General features: G+C 49.0%; 1 protein-coding gene across 8 annotated transcripts in view; it reads left to right on the top strand.

Annotated features, from left to right (window-relative positions):
• Positions 1 to 14,427, top strand: part of TMCO4 (transmembrane and coiled-coil domains 4) — a 96,720-nt gene that overhangs the window by 14,964 nt on the left and 67,329 nt on the right. For 6 of the 8 annotated variants that reach the window (XM_079920713.1, XM_079920706.1, XM_079920709.1 and 3 more), the window contains 3 exons: positions 4,068 to 4,245; positions 11,903 to 12,077; positions 12,799 to 12,826. In XM_079920713.1, the coding sequence (XP_079776839.1) occupies positions 4,076 to 4,245; positions 11,903 to 12,077; positions 12,799 to 12,826 (373 nt within the window). In that variant the 5' untranslated portion in view covers positions 4,068 to 4,075. Of the gene's footprint in view, positions 1 to 3,144; positions 3,187 to 4,067; positions 4,246 to 11,902; positions 12,078 to 12,798; positions 12,827 to 14,427 lie in introns of those variants that run through there. The other 2 variants (XM_079920711.1, XM_079920712.1) reach the window with 2 other exon arrangements.

The raw sequence follows: 14,427 nt of genomic DNA, 5'->3' as shown, positions 1-14,427 counted from the left end.
GGCTACACTAAGCATCCTTTTGGTTCTTCAAAAGCATCCTCTCTCTTCTCCCTCTGGGACTTGACAGATGCTATCCCCTCTGCCGAGAACATTCTCTCCCCACTGACCCCACCCCTGTCTGATGTCACCTTCTCTGGGAAGCCAATTCTGGGTTCCCCTCTTTGTATTCCTCTATCTGTGTTTTCTCCATCACAGCATTTATCCCACTGGGTTGTCCATCTAGCTCTACCACTGTCCTGTTTCTTCTACTGGAATACCCTGTCCCATCCATCTGCAGGGCTGTCCCCCTTACTTCCTGCAGGCCTCTGCTGGAGTGGCACCTTTCATCCAATACTGTTGTCACCCCCCGCCGTCCTGATCACTGCATATCCCCCTCTCCCTAACTGTTCACTGCCCAACTGAATGTTTATATATTTATTTATTTACTTACTTACTTATTTAGTGGACTGTTACATCCAGATCCTCTGAGTGCTAATCTCAGTTCCACCACTTAATAGCTATGTGATTGTGGCAAGTACTTAAATGATTTGATCATGATGTATTGGTGTATTATTGCCTGTCTCCCACCAGAATGTAAGCCCTTTGAGAGCAGGGAATTTGTCAGTTTTGTCCCCTGATTTGCCTCAAGGCCCTTTTCATTCATCCAGCAAGTAGTTATTGAATGCCTGCAATACTCCAGGGCCTGTTCAGAAAGCTAGGGTTACAGCAGTGAAAAAACAACCAGGGGCTGCCTCGAGAAGTTTATGTTCTACTTGTTTACACAAGTAAACAATATAATTTAAAAATATATTATTTAAGACAGGAGTAAGTCTTAAAGAAATAGAACAGGGTGCTACGATAGAGAGGCAGAGTAGCGTGGCCTGGGGAATCAGGGAAGGCCTCTCAGAGGAGGTGACATTCAGGCTAAGGCCAGAATGATGTGAAGGTCAAATGTAAAGTGTCCCAGACTGGGGGGAATGGCAGGTGCATAGGCCCAGAGGGAGGACCAGCTTACGTATTTGAGGAGCAGAAAGACAGCCAGCATGGCTATAGTGTAGTGAACAAGGCGGGTGTGGGGGGCATGAGCTGTAGTTGAGAGGCGGGCAGGGGCCAGATCAGGACTCTGTAGACTATCATGAAAGGATTGGTATTCATCCTGGGGTGAATGGGAGGCCTTCGGAGGCCTTTAAGCAGGTGAGTGACGTGATTGGTATATAGGACAGCAAGGCCACTCAGGGTACTGTGTAGAGAATGGATTATAGGGCATCAGGAGAGTATTTTGTTGAATGAATGAATGAATGAATTTGGCCTGAGCTGAGCTCTTCATGCACGCAGCGCAACCCCCTGTCCCCTGTGGTTAGAGACAGGCCAGATCATGCTTCTCTGATTAGAAGGCCGTTTCTTCTTGAGCTGAGAACTAACATGGGGCTCCCCAAATACCAGCCCAATAAAATACCATCTTGGGTTCTTCTGGGTAATAGGGACAATTACCCCAGCTGCCAAGTGGCACATGGAGTTGTTTAAAGGTAGTAGAAATTGCTAAGCCTGCTACCATCAAGGCCAGGCGCTGCCCCCGGCGATGTCCTCAGTTCTTGGCTTGTTGCCGTCCTCTTTGCCCACTGACATGGTCTGCGCTGATTACCTGAGCCAGGGAAATCTGCTACAAACAGATCTCCAACTTGGGTTCCTGGAGCAACCATTGGAGGCCAGTCTTGCTGGGTGACATTGGGCATGGTCTTAACCTCTCTGGGCCTCAGTTTCTCCATCTGAAACACCCTGTGCGGGTGTACAGGAGAGAACACGGGGTTTAGAACCAAAGTCTGGTTTGACTTTCATCACATACTTACTGTGTAACTGTGGGGAAATCGCTTGGCCTCTCTGAAGCTTATAGTTAAAGGAGAGAATCATAACGCCTCACGTCCTACTTAACCTTACATGGTAGTTGTAAGAATTAAATGGATTTAAAGTGCTCTGTAAACTGTTATGTGCTGTCCAGATGTTGGTTTGTGGCTTTTAACTACCTCAGAGTTATTTTGAAAAACTGATGCAATATTAGTTGTGGACAGATTTTTAAATAATCCCTCCACGGAGGTGATACTTTGAGAACAAAAGATTTTATTGCTCAGCTGGATGAGAACAAATTTGTGGACCAAAGTCAGTGTGGAGTATGGGTATTAGACTAGAAATCTCTTGGCGATAAGACGAGTGTTCGAAACAGAGATGGTGGCCAAGAGCTCTGGCTTTGGGCTCTGGTCTGCCATTTACTGGCATGTGACCCGGGCCCAGTTCTTCTCTGAGCCTGTTCCCCTCCGGTTTGAAAACTGGATGCTATGGTATCAGTAGTACCTGGCTCGTAGAGTTGGCTGGGACCATGCATGTGAAAAACTGTAGCCCCAGGGCCTGGCATCCAGCAATGGCTCAATAACATTGCCTCTTACTATTACTTATACACCTTTGCTGTGTGCCAGGCACTGTGCTGAGCATCTTATTTACTTGTCTGTTGATTCTTTTTACGCATTTATTTCTTCACGGCCATGTCATTTATTGCTTACATGGCTCTTCCAGACACGTACTGTTATAGTCCATTTTGAGGCAAAGGAATCTCAGTGCAGAGAGTTGAGTTGCCCAAGGTCCCACATCTATGAGTTGGAGGCACTTAGATTCACACCCTGTCTGTCTGGTCCTGAGCCTGCATTCGTATCCACAGTGCCCTATGGTCACGGCTGGTACCCTTCCCAGCACCCGCTCCCAGGGCCCTTGGATGCCTGACTTGGCTTGGTTTGTCCCTTCCCCAATCCTCCCCACCCATCCCTTCCCTTCTTCCCCTTCTGCCCCTGGGAAGGAAAGAGAATAAAGGGAGGGACAGAGGAAGGGGAAGGAGACCTTGCTCCCTCTCTTCCTTCCTTTCACTGAAGTATAACATACATAGAGGACACAGATCGTAAGTGTACAGCTCAGTGAAGTTTTAAAATACATTTATGCCCATGTAATCACCACCTGGGTCAAGATATAGAACATTTCCATCACCCAGAAGCCTTGCTGTCCCCCTTCTAAGCCAATATTCCCTCCCACTGGCAACCTCTCTTCTGACTCTTCTCACTATAGATTGGTTTGACCTATTCTTCAAGTTCATATAAACGTGATCCTACAGTATATATTCTCTGGTGAATGACCATCTGCTTACCATTGAGATTCACTCATGTTGTGGTGAGCCAGACTTCATTCTTTTCATTGCTGTGTAATATTCCATGGTATAAATCTGCATAGGTTGTCCATTCTGCTGTGGGTGAACGTGTGGGTTGTTTCATTTGGGACTATTATGAGTGAAGCTCCTATGAGCATTCGTGTCTTTTGGGAGACATAAACCTTCATGTCTCAGGAGTAGAGTTGCTGGGGTGTAGGGAAGACACATGTTTAAATTTAGTGGATAAAGTCAAACCATTTTCACAGGGTTGTACCAATTTACACTCCCACCAGCAGTGTATGAAAGTTCTATTTGCTCCTTATTCTCTTAGTATTGTAGATCTTTTTAATTTTAACCTTTCTGATAGGTGAATGGTAGTATCTCATTGGAGTTTTAATTTCCATGTCTCAGATGGCTAATTTACACTCCCACCAGCAGTATATGGAAGTTCTGTTTGTCCCTTATCTTCGTCAGCACTTGGTATTGTCAGTCTTTTAATTTTAGCCATTCTGATGGGTGAGTAGCCGTGTCTCATTGGGGTTTTAATTTCTGTTTCTCTGATGCCCAGTGATGTTGAACACCTCTGCGTGTGCTTATTGGCCATTGGATATCTTTTGTGAAGTACCTATTCAAGTCTTTTGCCCATCTTAAATTTGCCTTGTTTCTTTTTCTTAGTGACTTGTAGGAGTTGTTTTTACACTATGGATACAAATCCTTTGTGATATACACATTGAAAATATCTCCCCCAGCCCCAGTCTCTTAAAGATGATGAATAGAAGTTTTTAATTTGAATGAGGGCTAATTTATCTACCTTTTCTTTTATGATGTGGTAGTTTTTGTGTCCCATTTAAGGAAGCTTTGCCTACCTGCTGAAAGCATTTTTCACTGGGATTTCTCCCTGCAGGGCTGGAAATGGCCACAGGGGACGGGTCGAGCCAGAGGCTGCCCCAGGTGGTCGAGCCAGGTGTGGAAGGGGAGCCACATCTGCCCACAGGCCGGGAGCTGACCGAGACCAACCGTTTTGCCTATGCCGCCCTCTGTGGCATCTCCTTGTCCCAGCTCTTTCCAGAACCTGAGCAAAGGTGAGTGCTTTTCTCTCACAGAGGGATGGTCATGCTTCTTCAGGGAGATGATTCTTGGCAGCCAAGCAGCCTGCCAGGTGTTACTGGACACTACAAAGAGGAGAAAGCCATTGTCCTTGCCTTCAAGGAGCTCACAGTGTGGTAGGGGGCTAGGGCATCCCTCATTCAGTACCCACTTATTTATACCTTCACCAAGCATTTAAGGAGCACCTACAAGCATTTCACCAGGCACCGTTTGAAGTACATGGAAAGTGGACATGAGTAAGACAGACAAGGCCGGGGCTTCCCTGGTGGCGCAGTGGTTGAGAATCTGCCTGCTAATGTAAGGGACACGGGTTCAAGCCCTGGTCTGGGAGGATCCCACATGCCACGGAGCAGCTGGGCCCGTGAGCCACAACTCTTGAGCCTGCGCGTCTGGAGCTTGTGCTCCGCAACAAGAGAGGCCACGATAGTGAGAGGCCCGCGCACCGCGATGAAGAGTGGCCCCCGCTCGCCACAATTAGAGAGAGCCCTCACACAGAAACGGTGACCCAACACAGCAAAGATAAATTAATTAATTAATAAACTCCTACCCCCAACATAAAAAAAAAAAAAGACAAACAAGGCCGACACTATCCCTGCCCTCAAGTAGGACACACCCTAATAGGGGGATAAGATATCTACATTCAGTGAGCACTTACTATGTGCTGAGTGTAGTACAAGGCCCCGTGGAGAAAACAAGGAAAAGCAAGGCCTGGTTTCTACCCTCCTGGTGCTTACAATCTGGTGGGGGGCGGGCACCCAAATGAGTGATTTTAACAGTGGACAAGTGGGCTGAGTGCCACGATGCATCTCAGGTTCAGTGACACTCAGTATATGGAGTCGGAATAGTAGAGTGGCTAAGAGCTTGGGCTTGGCCTTCAAGCCCTTCAAGGATTTTGCAGGGAGAGAGTTTGGAGACCAGAGGAGGGAGTTGTTTGGAGAAACCAGGACAGTGACCCAGAGGTGGAGGGACACAGGTGAGCTGGAGGGACACACGCAGTTTTGCTCAGGGAGAATGCAGTTGACCTGGAGACAGCTTGGGTGCTGTGGATGGGGCAGAGGGAGGAGCTAACTCTGGCTCCAAAGGTCCAGATGGGGAGGGGTCCTGGGAGGACAGAGATATCATTCCTGAGACAGGGAGTGATGGGTTGGGGGCAGGAGATGGCATCTGCAGTGTTTTCAAGAACCGCAGCCCTCAACCCCAGCCATGGTCCCCAGGAGTAAATTTCCCCGTGCCTTGGGTCTTACCTGGGTTTTTGTTTGTTTTGCTTTTTTTCTTTGTCCCTCCCACTGGCCCAAACCTTTAGCGTTTTCATCTCCTTGGGGGTCACTTCCAGGAAGCCTTCCCAGACCCTCCTCAGCCCCCCAGACAGGAAGCTTCTCCACCTGTCTGTCCAGTGACCTGTCACCACAGCCACCATGCTGCACTGTAACTCTTCCCTGAAGGGCAGGAGCTGCCTCGTTCATCTCTGAGTTCCCAGTGCCTGGCACACAGCTTGGTGTAACACACGCCCTCGGTAAAGGTCTGTGAAAAGAAGGGATGGATGAATACTGACTTTCTTGGCACAGGAGACATTCCATGGGATTTGGACTTAGATCTGGGTTCAAGTCCTACCCCTGCCACTTTCCAGTTACATGTGGCCTTAGGCAGTTTATTTAACTTCCCTATGCATCAGTGTCTTCATCTGTAGAATAGGGCTAGTGATACCCACCTGCTGAGTGATTACAAGAATCAAATGAGATGATATAGTTAAAGCACATAGCATCGTGTTTGGCCCACAGTAGGTGCTCAATAAATGGCGGTGCTTGCTGAGTCTGTGACGTAATTTATTTGTTCAATTTCCTCATCTGTAAAATGAAGACAATCCTGGAACTTACCCCTACCATTCAGGGTACTTTGGGCTGCAAGTAACAGTACACTGTACTAAAAGAGATTTAAATAATAAAAGTTACAATGACCATCATCAAAAAATCTAGAAACAATAAATGCTGGAGAGGGTGTGGAGAAAAAGGAACCCTCCTGCACTGCTGGTGGGAATGTAAATTGATACAGCCACTATGGAGAACAGCATGGAGGTTCCTTAAAAAACTAAAAATAGAACTACCATACGACCCAGCAATCCCACTACTGGGCATATACCCTGAGAAAACCATAACTCAAAAAGATACATGTAGGGACTTCCCTGGTGGTGCAGTGGTTAAGAATCTGCCTGCCAATGCAGGGCACAACGGGTTCGAGCCCTGGTCCAGGAAGATCCCACATGCCGCGGAGCAACTAAGGCCGTGCGCCACAACTACTGAGCCTGCGCTCTAGAGCCTGCAAGCCACAGCTACTGAAACCAGCGCGCCTAGGGCCTGTGCTCCACAACAAAGACAAGCCACCGCGATGAGAAGCCCGCGCACCGCAACGAAGAGTAGACCCCGCTCACCGCAGCTAGAGAAAGCGTGTGCGCAGCAATGCAGACCCAACACAGCCAAAAATAAATAAATAAATAAATTTATTTTTAAAAAAAGATAATGTACCACAGTATTCATTGCAGCAGTATTTACAATACCCAGGACATGGAAGCAACCTAAATGTCCATCAACAGATGAATGGATAAAGAAGATGTGGCACATGTATACAATGGAATATTACTCAGCCATAAAAAGGAATGAAATTGAATTATTTGTAGTGAGGTGGATGGACCTAGAATCTGTCACACAGAGTAAAGTAAGTCAGAAAGAGAAAAACAAATACCGTATGCTAACGCATATATATGGAATTTTAAAAAGCAGTACTGATGAACCTAGTGGCAGGGCAGGAATAAAGAGGCAGACATAGAGAACAGACTAGAGGGCACAGGGTGGGAAGGAGAAGCTGGGATGAAGTGAGAGAGTAGCACTGACATATATATACTACCAAATGTATAATGGATGGCTAGTGGGAAGCTGCTGCATAGCACAGGGAGATCAACACAAAGCTTTGTGATGACCTAGAGGGGCGGGATAGGGAGGGTGGGAAGGAGGTTCAAGAGGGAAGGGATATGGGGATATATGTATACATATAACTGATTCACTTTGTTGTACAGTAGAATTAACACAACATTGTAAAGCATTTATATTCCAATAAAGATGTGAAACAAATTCTAAAATCTAAAAATAAATAAACAATAAGAGATTTGTTTTTCTCACTTAACAAGAAATCAAAAGGAAGAGAGTTCCAGCATTGATACAGCACCTCAAAAAGCCTTTGGGTTGGCTTTTGTGCAGTTCTCTTAGCCTCCCCCTCCTGATCATAAAATGGCTGCTGTAGTGCCATACATCACAGAACAAGACCCAAGGCCAAGGGACGAACGCCCAAGGAAGAGGAGGACAGGGATTCTCTTCAAGTCTCTCATCAGGGAGGAACTCTTTCCCGGGATACCCTGAGAAGGCTTTCCCTTTTGTGTCATTGGCTAGGTCTAGTCAAATGCCCTCGCCTCACCTGCAAGGGAGGCAGGGAAAAAAATAAAGGCACTTGACATACTCTGTCTCCGTCATGGGAGGGGGCTTCTACTGGTCAGGAAGAAGGGGCTGGGGAATCACTGCTGCTGAGAAACGGCCATCCATCAGAGAGGGTGGTCTTGAGGAAGGAACGTGTTGATGGCCCCTGCAGAGCCCGGCACAGAGCTACTGCCAAACAAACGTTGGATGTTCTCATTATTAATAATGAAACCACGTTCTCTATCTAGAGGTTAGAATATATCTCGTTGGATGTTCTGTTCCCAAGCAAGCCAGGGTCCCATCTCCTGCAAGGGTCCAACTCTCTCCCTGCTCTAGCCCATACCTGTGCCATGCATTGGAAGCTCTGTCTTTCCAGAAGCTTCTCAGATCTGATAAATCCCTACCTGATAAGCTGGTAGATAGGTGGGGGAAGAGTTCTGCATACTTTGTTCACATAAACAAATATTTATGAACCTGAACTGTGTGCCAGGCCTGTGCTGGGCACCGCCTGGGAGGGCACGTGGAGAAGTTGTTCTGTGTCCCCCACAAAATCCAAGTATGGTCTTAAGCACATGTGGCTGAGCCGGAAGCATCTGCCTTGGGGGCAATTTCCTTCCTGAAAGTTACAATGCTCTATGCCACCTCTTTCCGCTTGGTTGATCTCAGTCTTCTTAAGGCCCAAAACACATTTTAAAACCAACCTCAATCTGGGTTGTAAATCCCAGATATGCTGTTGGTTTCAGTAATCTTTAGAAAACATTCTGTGTTTATGTCCACATGGGGCATAAAAGCAATTCTTTAAAATATTTCTCTCTCTTCCATGCTGTAAGCGTCACAGACGCTGTTCCTTACAATGAACTCTGTTTATTAAACATGGAGATATTAACGGTGTAGAGCAGGGGTCAGTAAGCTTTGTCCGTGAAGGTCTAGATATTTCAGGCTTGCAAACCCTGTGGTCTCTGTTGCAGTCACCCAGCTTTGCTGTTGCATGTAGGCTAAAAGCAGCCGGGAGACAGCATGTAAAGGAATGTGCGTGCTGTGTTCCAATAAAACTTAGTTTCAAAAAAAAAAAAAAGGGGCTGCAGCCCCCTGGTGTAGTTTTCCAGCCCCTAGTGAATAGGAGGAGCTTTGGACTAGGAGTCGGGAACCTGGATTCCAGATGAGGCTTTGCCCTTTCCCAGCCAGGAGACCCTTGATATGGTGTTTAACCTCCATAGCCCAGGGGCTCCATCTCAAGACATGGCAAGGATGAGAGGGGAGGGATGCACCAGCCTAGCCGGTGCCCAGCACTCGGTGGATGCCAAGGAATGTGATTGCTGGAGAGGGACGATCTCTGCAGTGGTGAAGCGTGGCCTCTGGAGTCAGAGAGAACCCTGGACCCTGGAGCTGTCACTTAACCTCTCTGGGGAATACCCTGGCAGTCCAGTGGTTAGGACTCCGCGATTTCACTGCTGAGTGACCTAAGATCCCACGAGCCATGTGGCATGGCCAAAAAGCACAAAGCAAACTAACAAAAAAACACCTTTCTGGTTCTGGGTGTCTTTATCTCTAGAATGGGGGTAAAAATAGTACCTCCCTCCCTCATGGGGCTGTAATGAGAAGTAAATGAGTCCGTGTGTATGAAGCACTGAGTACAGGGACTGACAGATAGTTGCTCTGTGATCACCATTTATTATCATCATTGCTATTGATTTTTATGTGGTTCAGCTAGATCACCAGTCACATTAGAAGCATTTACCAAGGCCCTGCCGTTCTACAGTGCTATTTCTTATTTCATAGATTGCTGTCCTGGCACTTTACATATATATTTATTAATTCATTTGTTCATTTAAAGAAACACCTATATAGGGCTTTATATGTGCCAGGTTTTGCTCTAAGCACATGACAAATGTTAACTTAGCTTTCAACAACCCTATGCAATAGGTTTCATCGTTAACGCCACCGTTTTACAGACAAAGAAACAGAGGCACAGAGAGGCTAAGTAACTTGTCCAAGATCACACAGCTTGTGGCACAGCTGGGATCTGAGCTGGAGTTCGTGCTCTTCACCCCTCCACTCTTGTTATGAGAAGCTTCTCTACATCCAGGGCTTCCTTCATGGACACAGGGCCAGGCCGTGCCGCTGCCCTCGGCACTACGTATATGTTTACCCCGAAGTAATGCTCAATTCACTTAGTCATCCCTCCCTGCACATACACTCACACATCATCCCAGGGTAATCCCAGTAATTGTAGCGGGGTAAGTTACAGTAATTGTCACAGCAGTAGCTAACATTTATTGAGAGTTATCAGGCACTATTATCATGTCAGTTAATCTTTCCAGCCAATCTATGAGACAGGCCCTATTATCATCCTCATTTTACAGCAGAGGAGAGTAAAACTAAGAGAGGTGAAGTAGGGCATGAAGCCAGTCACCGAGGGAGCCAGGACGCCCCCGAGGGGTCAGACATTAGAGCCCGGCTCAACCCTCTTCTCCACTGCCTCTCTTGGTCACCTTGTAAATAAAATAGTGATGCTAACTAACATTAGTTGAGTATCTACTGCATGCCAAGCCCTGCTCGGGCTGCTTTACATGTATCATCTCATTTAATCCTCAAACAATTTTATGAAGTTGGTTTCTTAGACCCATTTGCAGATAAGGAAACTGAGGCACAGAGAGGTCGAGTTACTCGCTCAGATGTCCTTCAGGAGTGAAGGACTTTCCTGGGACTTCCCTGGCGCTCCAGTGTTTAAGACTCCACGCTTCTACGGCAGGGGGCGCAGGTTTGATCCCTGGTCAGGGAACTAAGATCCCTCATGCCCCGTGGCATGGCCAAAAAAAAAAAAAAAGGAGTGAAGGACGTTCCCCCAGCTACTGAGAGGGCTTTCCGGCACAGCCTGGGTCTGCCTCAGCTGAAGAGAGCCACTTCACCCAAGGTTCTGCCGCCTTCTTGGGGCAGCCTTTGTCTGGTGACTGTCTGAAATAAGAGTATAAAGGCCCAGCCCTGTTGCCCCACTGGGGGCAGTTCTCAAGGGTCACCCCATCTTCAGATCTCCCCACAGGGTCAGCTGAGGCTTCTGTTGAGACTGGATGTCCCTGCCCAGTCCTCCATCCTCCCTGCCCATTCACAGCCGTTGACCCCAACAGAATCCCCAGTAATCATTTCAGAGCTGCTTCCCGGGGACCTGGACCAAAACAGTGGTAGGGCCAGGATTTGAACCCGAGTCCAGCACTGCTCCTGTCACAGGCCCGGCCTGCAGAGATCTCTCTACTTGGGCTTTGGCAGCAGCAGCTCTAAAGAGTGGGTTGGGTGGGCTGCCTGGGATCCACGGGAACCGGAGCCGGGCGGTGCAAGCGGGGAGCTTCCCGAGGTCGCCCTCTCTACCAGGGAGCTCTGCTTGTCTCTGGGAAGCCTCTTCTCTGCACTGGTCTAATCCCCTCTGATCTGATTCCCTTTCCCGCATCCCAGTGGTGGCTTTGAATCAAAGCCTTGTGTGGACTCTTCTGGGGTCCCCAAGATGCCATGTGTTTCCTGTAGCTCCTGGGGTCCCTTCTGTCCTGGAGCACCCCATCCATCCGCCACCCAGGGACCCCCTCAAATGACTGCTGTGGACAGAGCCCCCATGGCGGCGGTGGGCCCGGCTGGAGGACAGACTTCTCTGCACTTTACCCACTTCTACAGCAGCCAGTGTGTCTCCAGAAAGCATGTCCGTGGCCGTTTCCACAGCAGCCAATCTCCATGTGTGGGAACCTTTTCTGGTCACTGCCTCTCACCTCACAGGTGGATTTGGGGCTCCGTCTCGACTCATCGGGGCTTGATTCCTGCCTCTGTCCTAGCATATCCCACGGCCCTGGATCAGTTAGTGCCGTCCAAGTCTCCACCCCGCTGCGAGCTTCTCATCCAAGGCCCATCTTGCTCATTTTTGATTCCACAGCCCCAGGGCAGGCTGGCCTCAGGGCGTATGGTCAGTAACTGCTCGTTAGCCCGGTTCGTGTGGTTTACCAGCCCTGTGGTCAAAGTTTTGGTGGAGGAAGAAGCCCAAGTCCTCACACCTGAAATCAGGTTTTGGCTCTTCTGTATTCCCTGGGCCACAGTCGCCGTGGTTTTTTTAAGTGCCACGTCTTCACATCCCTGCACACAGCTCATATCGTGAGATGCACGGTCCAGGATCTCAGCTGCGTCTGTCTTTCAGATCCTTCTGCACGGACTTTGTGGCTGGCCTGGTGAAGTGGCTGGACTTGTCCGAAGCTGTCTTGCCAACCATGACTGCTTTTGCCAGCGGCCTGGGAGGCGAAGGAGCAGACACGTTTGCTCAGATTTTATTGAAGGACCCCATCTTGAAGGACGACCCACTGGTGATCACTCAGGTACACCCACCGCCCAGGTGGTGGCTGCCAGGGAAAGTAGAACAGAGAATTTCCTCTCAAAGTCAGCCTGAATATCGCTTCTAGTGGCGTGGGGGGAATTGAAAGATTAAATATTGCATCATAATTTCATATGATGATGACGATCATAGCTAATGTTGAATTATCATTATTGAATATTTACTATCGATTTATTACTTAAACAGTACTTATTATATGCTAATACCTTACTAATATGAACTCATTTAATTCTCAAAGCAATTTTATTAGGTAGGATGATAAATGGAGGCACAGAGACGTTAGGTAACTTGCTCAAGGTCACACAGCTGATTTGAACCTTGGCAGTCTTACTCCAGAGCCCGTGCTCCTGACTGCTAAGCTGTGGTGCCTCCTTTTGGAAGTAGCAGCTTTGCTGTGTGCCCTTGGGCATGTCACTCACCTGCTCTGTATGCATTTGAAGCAGGCAGAAGCTTGACACAGGCTATCGGTGGGTCAAGAGAGCAGATTTAAAACAGCCCTTCCCCTCCTTCATCTGACTCCCTGAAATTCTCACGCATTTATTCAGTTATCTGCCTACTTGTTTGTCTGGCTCGCCCCTCGAATGTACGGCGGAGGTATTTTGTCTGCCTTGTTCTCCCACTTTTTAAGGGTCAATAAACATTTGTCAAGTGAGCAGGCTGGTTACAAATCAACCTATTGCTAATTCCTGTTACTCTTCCCTCAGGACCTTCTGAGCTTCTCACTCAAGGATGGTGAGTTGATTTCATAAGTTGTGGGGCACGTATCTGCACCTCAGCCAGTGAAGCCAGTGGTAGGTGTTGCCCCTGCGGTCCCGTCCCCAGTGGCCTTTTTGGTGCAAGAAAGGAAAGGGGGCTTCCCTGGTGGCGCAGTGGTTGGGAGTCCGCCTGCCGATGCAGGGAGCACGGGTTCGTGCCCCGGTCCGGGAAGATCCCACATGCCGCGGAGCGGCTGGGCCCGTGAGCCATGGCCGCTGAGCCTGCGCGTCCGGAGCCTGTGCTCCACAACGGGAGAGGCCACAACAGTGAGAGGCCCACATACCGCAAAAATAAATAAATAAATAAATAAAAAGAAAGGAAAGGGAAGCCAGTAGAGCTGGGGAGCTGGAAGCTCTCCATTCATGCCAAGCGCCGGGTGGTGCTTCTTAGCGGTTCTGTTGATTCCGCACAGTGCCCTGTGGTTCCCCCTTCTGAGTGGCTCTGAAGTCTGGCTCCTGCCCTCTGAGGTCTGTTCTGCTGGCAAACAGAAGGAGCACAGAATTGAAAATGAAATCCCAACCACGTCTACACTGTGTAGGAAGGGAAGTCCCACCCACTCCCCACCGGAACCCGGGCTCGTGCGGGACTGGAGGGGTAAGAAGAGGAGGAAGAACAGAATGTCAGGAGCAGAAACAGCGTGTGCAGGAGGCCTGGCTGGAAAGAATGCTCGGAGGAGGGTCACGGGGGCCGGAGCTGAGCGGGTTCTCCACCTACACGAGATCCCAGGCTGTTCCCGTGGAGTTTATAGTCTGAGAAGTGCAGCTCTAAGGCTCAAACCCCACTATATATTTTTGGCCCTAGTCTAGCCGCACAGAATGCTTTCACTCCATATCTCAGAGCCAGAGGAGAGCCCAAGGGTGATCTGGCCCAGTCCCTGCTTTCAGGCGGGCACGACCTGAAGTAACACTTCTCTTTGGCCGGTGAGGCCACGTGGCTGAGTTGTGGTCTGAGGATGTGGTGCAGTTGGTCTGAAAATCCTCAGCTGTATCACTTGTGTTTTTTCCAAACGGAAGTAAGGGAAGAATAACAATATCCGATCGTCCTGGACGCTGTTGGAGTGAGGGGTGGGTTTGTGCGGAGGTCTGAGGCTCAGGAAAGGAAGGCAGCCCATCAGCACACACACCCTCACGTGATAATCACGGGAACAGCAAAGCACCAGTTCTTGAGCGCTTGCTGGGTGCCCAGCGTGCCGCCAAGGGCTCTACAGGCACGGAGCCCTCTCAGCCCCCTGAGGGGTGTTGGAGGTCGTTGTTCCCATTTTGCAGGTCAAGGTCATCTTGGATGGGACACCCATATTTCCAGGTGGAGAGGTTGAGGCCAGAGAGGGGAAGGGGCTTTCCCGGAAGCACACAGTGGCAGAGGTGGCCTGGTGGTCAGAACCAGGTCTCCGGCCTCCAGGCCAGCGCTCTGCCCCACGGCCTTGTCACGGGGGAGAAGAAGCTGCCCCAGCACTCCTGTGTCGGCCTCAAAAAAAAAAAAAAAAAAAGAAAGGAAAGGGAAGCCAATAGAGCTGGGCCACAAGCCCAGTGAGCCACGTTCATTCTAGCCTGCTTCCTGCCCCCGCCTGCCAATCACAA

Source organism: Stenella coeruleoalba, assembly GCF_951394435.1.
Source record: "Stenella coeruleoalba genome assembly, chromosome: 1".
Classification (NCBI taxonomy): Eukaryota; Metazoa; Chordata; class Mammalia; order Artiodactyla; family Delphinidae; genus Stenella; species Stenella coeruleoalba.
This window is presented reverse-complemented; position numbering and strand designations above follow the sequence as displayed.